General features: G+C 42.1%; 1 protein-coding gene across 1 annotated transcript; it reads right to left on the reverse strand.

Annotated features, from left to right (window-relative positions):
* Positions 1–511: 511 nt before the first annotated feature.
* On the reverse strand, positions 512–5,180 carry LOC144004694 (synaptic vesicle membrane protein VAT-1 homolog). The gene is made up of 6 exons (XM_077502115.1): positions 3,968–5,180; positions 2,541–2,748; positions 1,701–1,871; positions 1,530–1,619; positions 890–1,125; positions 512–765 (listed from the first exon to the last, which is right to left on the reverse strand). The coding sequence occupies exons 1-6, from the start codon at positions 4,277–4,279 to the stop codon at positions 661–663; spliced, it is 1,122 nt and encodes a 373-aa protein (XP_077358241.1). The 5' UTR covers positions 4,280–5,180; the 3' UTR covers positions 512–660.
* Positions 5,181–5,214: the final 34 nt, after the last annotated feature.

Consider the following 5,214-nt stretch of genomic DNA (forward strand, 5'->3'; position numbering starts at 1 on the left):
CATATATTTCAAATATGTGTCTACTGCGTCCTTTGATTACATTCAGACATGTTGTGTTGTGCCTTGGGCTTCTCGCCACATGTGGAAGAAGAGGAATTTGAGGTGCACTAGGAGGGAAGGGGGCGGGGGGGAGTTCAGTCTTGTCTCAGTTGAAGTAAACAACTGAACAATAAGTACAGCATAACTTTCCATAAAACTTATGTCATAATTAGTCCTCTACAAGACTACGATATTTGCTCACCAATCACCCAAAAATATGTCCGTTTATGTGGATTGATGGATATGGATTTTGTTTTTTGGAGGTAGAAGAATGATTACCAAGGCAGGACAGGAAATCCCGCTGATTGCTTTTCATTGTTGTCCAGAGTGCAGCCTCACAAGTTGCCACGAAAACAAAACAATCAGAAGCTTTGCATAGACGTTACGGCTCAACTAAACCAAAATTAACAACATTTTGTTCCTAATAACTGCAACACAATGAATATATTTAATACATTTTATTCATGAAAATACACATGCTGCTAAAAAAAAAAAAAAATTATAGACATTGTGTGATGTTTTAAAAAAAGTGCCAATACTGTCAAAAGAATGTTGTAATTTGAGTAGTAAGAGAAAAAGCATTGCCGGGGAAATCCAGTATTACTCAACCCTTCAATGATGTCATTTCTTTGCAGCCATCTCGTCGTTCTGCTTTTTGGGCTCAGGGAGAAGGATGACCTTCCCGATATTTTGACGCTCGTGCATGCGTCGCATTGCATCCGTGACCTGAGGACAACGATCAGACAAAAATACATAATTTTTCTCATGAATGCAGACATCTTTAAAATGTAATACATAAATAGGATTTCCCCAAATATTTTATTAGCCTAGCAAATGTTTTTCAACGCACCTCCTCGAAGTGGAAGCATGAGTCGATGCGAGGCTTGATCTTGCCCTCGGCGTAGAGGCGCAGCAGCGCAGCCATGCCCGTGTCGATGTGCTCGTCGTCCATGTAGCTGAGGTGGAAGCCGCAAACCGCCTTGTTGGTCGGCATCAGCTTCAGCGCGTTGATTGACAGCTGGTTGTACCACGTCTTCATCAGGGCCAGCAGGCTCCTCTTCTGGCCCGTCACGCAGTTGGCGGCACCTGGCGCGCAAACGCATTTCGGGGTTGATTCTTCTAAATTGATGTTGGTATTAAAATCAACTCATTCAAACCCAAAGACGTATAAATACGGGTTTTAATACTTTGTCCTTCACTCCCAAAAACGTACTTATACGTTCTGTTTTTGTTTGTTTTTTTGTCCATGATAGAGCATACAGAAGGCTTTGATGCATCTTCTGACATGAAGAGGCCGCTTAAAGCAATGGTAGTTATTATAAAAAACCGCCAGCAGGTGGCAGCAGAGTATAAGAGATCAGCCAGGGCCATGTTGCAACAAGCTCTTTATGCCAGTTTTCACCAGGAATGTGAATAATGATGAAACTTTGTTATATTTAATACTAATTTATGCAAAACCTAAACAGCTACAAATGAATTCTTTTGCTTACCAAAAGCGATGATTGAGCCCAAAGGTTTCAACAAGTTGAAGCCCTTCTGTGTGTCGGCGCCACCAAGTGGATCCAAAACAATGTCCACTCCTGCAAAGAAAATGCAAATGCATGTAAACAGGAAGACAAAAAAATAAAAATACGTAAAGTAAGGAGAGGACAGAATCTGACCTTTGGGACTAATTTTATGAATTTCCTCCACGTAGTCTCTGGTGCGGTAGTCGATGGGGTGGGTGACGCCCACCTGGGTGATGATGTCGTGCTTGGAGGCGGACGCCGTGCCAAAGACGGTCACGTCGGGCACCGTCTGGCACAGCTGGGTGGCGGCGATGCCCACGCCACCTGCGTGCATGCACATGCACAAAAGTAACAACTTCATGTGGACGTATTATGGAAGATTGATTTTATTGTAGAGCGCCTCATCGTCAGCCGCAAGTGCACGCAAGTCACAGTGAGAAAGGTGTAAATACCAGGAGAGGGGAATTTTTTCTTCCTATTTTTATAGAGTTCAACTTGACAGCCAGTGTACGGACCAGGGCTGGTGTGGCCGCTTTAGAGTGCCTCATTGTAGGCCGCGAGTGCACAAACGTCACAGTGAGTAAGGTGCAAATAGCAGGAGGGGGGAATTTTTTAATCCTATTTTTAAAATGTTCGACTAAATAGCCATTATGCAACTCCTCCACGCTGGTGTGACTGCTTTCGAGCGCCTCGTTGTTGGCCACAAGTGCACGCACATAAAAGTGAGAAAGGCGTAAATACCAGGAGGAGGATTTTTATTTTATTTTTTGTTGGTTTTAATCATTCAAATTTGGACATAGAATTTTATTTTCACTTTGAAAAGAATATTTTCCATAATAAATCCTCTTTAAGGACTAAGTATAATGTACCTTGTTGGGATTTAATCACAATGATATCGATAGAAAGCAAACACTGGCACATGAATGTCACCTACAAATTATTAACCACTATCAGTTATTGGCAGCATAAATTCAAGGCCTCGCTTTGGCTTACCCGCCGCCATGTGGACCAGCACGCTCTTGCCCGGCGTGAGGTTGGCCATGTGGAAGAGCATCAGGTACGCCGTCAGGTAGTTGATGGGCAGCGCGGCGCCCTCCTCGAAGCTCATGGACTCGGGCATGGGGAAGGCGCGCCCGGCGCTCACCACCACCAGCTGCTGCCACATGCCGCTGCGGCTCATCACGATCACGCGCTCGCCAACCTGACACGTTTACAGGTTGTGAAAATGCAGTGCATCATCATAAAACCAAAAATTACATTTACAATTAATTGAATAATTTGACTGAAATTAGATGGTAGTTAACATTTTTTAAAACAATTTCTCCAGCTAGCAAACTAGTCGAGACTGAAGCAACAGCACCTCCACAGGTTGCATCTTAGCACTGCACTGCATTTTGCCAAATAATTCACTTAAAAAAAAAAAAAAAAATTAAGTAAAAAAAATAAAATAAAATCAGTGTTAAATACTTGAGATTTTAGTTTGAGTCTATTTTCGGTCACCTTTGAGTCACAAATGGCAAAAAAAAAAGAAAAAAAAAAAAGACTAATTTCTTTTACATATATCATGGTTATGAAAAACTAAGTCCCCATTTTGTTTTGTGTGCCATGTGGGCTATTTTTGGCGGCGCAAACTGAAGGCCACGGGAAACACAAGCCAGATTGTGAGTATTTTGCCACATCCTGTTAAAAGCGGCTACTACTTCCTGCCTGCAATGATAAGCAGGAAAAAAATGTTGCAAATTCTTCTCAAGGAAGTAAATAAATGATATGGACTCAACAATAACAAGACACGTTCATTGCATGCATCTGGATCAGCTCAAACGTTGCAGAACAATTACAAACACATCTGCAGCTTACGAAACAGCCACGCCCACATCATTTTATTTCATATCAATGTATACAAATAATGTGGAATGTCGAATAGGAAGCAAACAACATTGCAGGATGCAGCAAGAGAGCCACAAAAGAAAAATGGGCTTTCTCTAATTCCTGATATTTTGCGACATGGTATGGTGTCCCTCTATGGACCCATATTTATATCTTATTTTATTACCCGAGATAATCATACCCGTCATAGATCGACTTTGCTCACACAGCACTTTTTATCATTATGTGACCTTAGTTCCTGTAAGTAGTCAGGTGAGGATTAGCTGTGAATTAAAGGCAATTAATGTAAAGTGTTTTTAAGTCCCCTACAAAATAAAGCTTAGTTTTAAGATTTTTAACCGCACTGAGGCACAATATAGCACACATTTCACAATATGTGTACACAATTCTGCTGCAGTAATGAAAATGAGAAGACTTAATCTAAAACAAAAAATAGTAGCACTCTAAAGAATTAAATCTAAGTTTTAGTCAGAGATAAAAAAATAAATACATACATGCATACTAGGGGTTATTTTATTTTGGTAAATCCTCACCTTTAGGGTCTTCACCCCTTCTCCGACCGCTTCGATGATCCCGGCCCCCTCCATGCCGAGGGTGACCGGCGGGGCAGGTAGCGGTTCGTAAAGCCCCTGCCTGCCCATCAGTTCGGCGAAGTTGAGCCCGCACGCCTTGACTCGCACCAGAACCTCATCGGACTTCAGACTCGGCTGCCCAAACGGCTTCACCTGCAGCTTGACTTTGTCGTACCCACCGTAGCCGGTGAGCACCAGGGACCGACACGAGAGAGGCTGCGGAGCTCCCGCCGCAGGGTTGGGCTGCTGAGTCGGAGCCTCTTCGCCAGACATGACCACTTTTTTGGGGGGGGATGGATTCGGATCGATTACTCGAGCCTGTGCGTGGCTCAGTGTGAAAACATGCGATCAAAGTGGTTGTCAGCGTTAATGTGAGGTGAGAGGGGGAGGAAGAAGGAGCATAAAAGTTGGCAAAGTGCACCGCACGGTTTTGACGTGAACGCGCACAGCGGGCTCACAACAAGTGGTCTGTAAAAGAATACTTCCGGTTTTCAAAATAAAATCAAGCAAATCGAAACGGTGCAAATCATTTAAAAAATGACTTTGCAAAAACTTCCGGTTGATATTGTCACAAAAATATGCAGTACAGTGTGTTGATCAACTTTTGGGCTGTTTTTACAAACATTTCCAGATTATATTTTCACAATAAAAATTTGTGGAAAAAGGCAAATACTCAAACCGTTTATTTCCAAACTGATCGTAAGTTACCAAGCTCAAACGGTAAAAGAGCTGGTTTTAATATTTGCTGGACAGGTGCGGCTCAAAATTGAAGCTTAACTCGTTATCCCTCTGACAACACTCCACAAAGTTCAGGTTACCCATCGGCCAAGTGGGTTTCCTATTTTTGTTGCTAAACTACATAAATAAATGTGAACTGAACAGGAATCGTTGCATTATACCATTTCGACACAAGATGGCGCCAAATAGCCACAGAAGTAGATCTTGTTGCTGTCATGGTTATGTTTTAAAATTATTTTTTCTTTCTTTTTTTAGCATTTGATGGCATTATATGGTCTAATTAAAAAATTCCAGCTCACCCCATATTGTAAATAAAATGATAAAAGCGTGATCTGTATAAACAACGGAATAAAACTCGAACCGGTGCGGCTCAAAACGCCGTAAGCTGTGGTTTGGCCTTCAAAATAAAACAAAATTGGAGTCAATATCTAGCGCATTCACAGAAGCATGAAAGCGACTGGATATAATCA

This window comes from Festucalex cinctus, chromosome 17 (genome assembly GCF_051991245.1).
Source record: "Festucalex cinctus isolate MCC-2025b chromosome 17, RoL_Fcin_1.0, whole genome shotgun sequence".
NCBI classification, from domain to species: domain Eukaryota; kingdom Metazoa; phylum Chordata; class Actinopteri; order Syngnathiformes; family Syngnathidae; genus Festucalex; species Festucalex cinctus.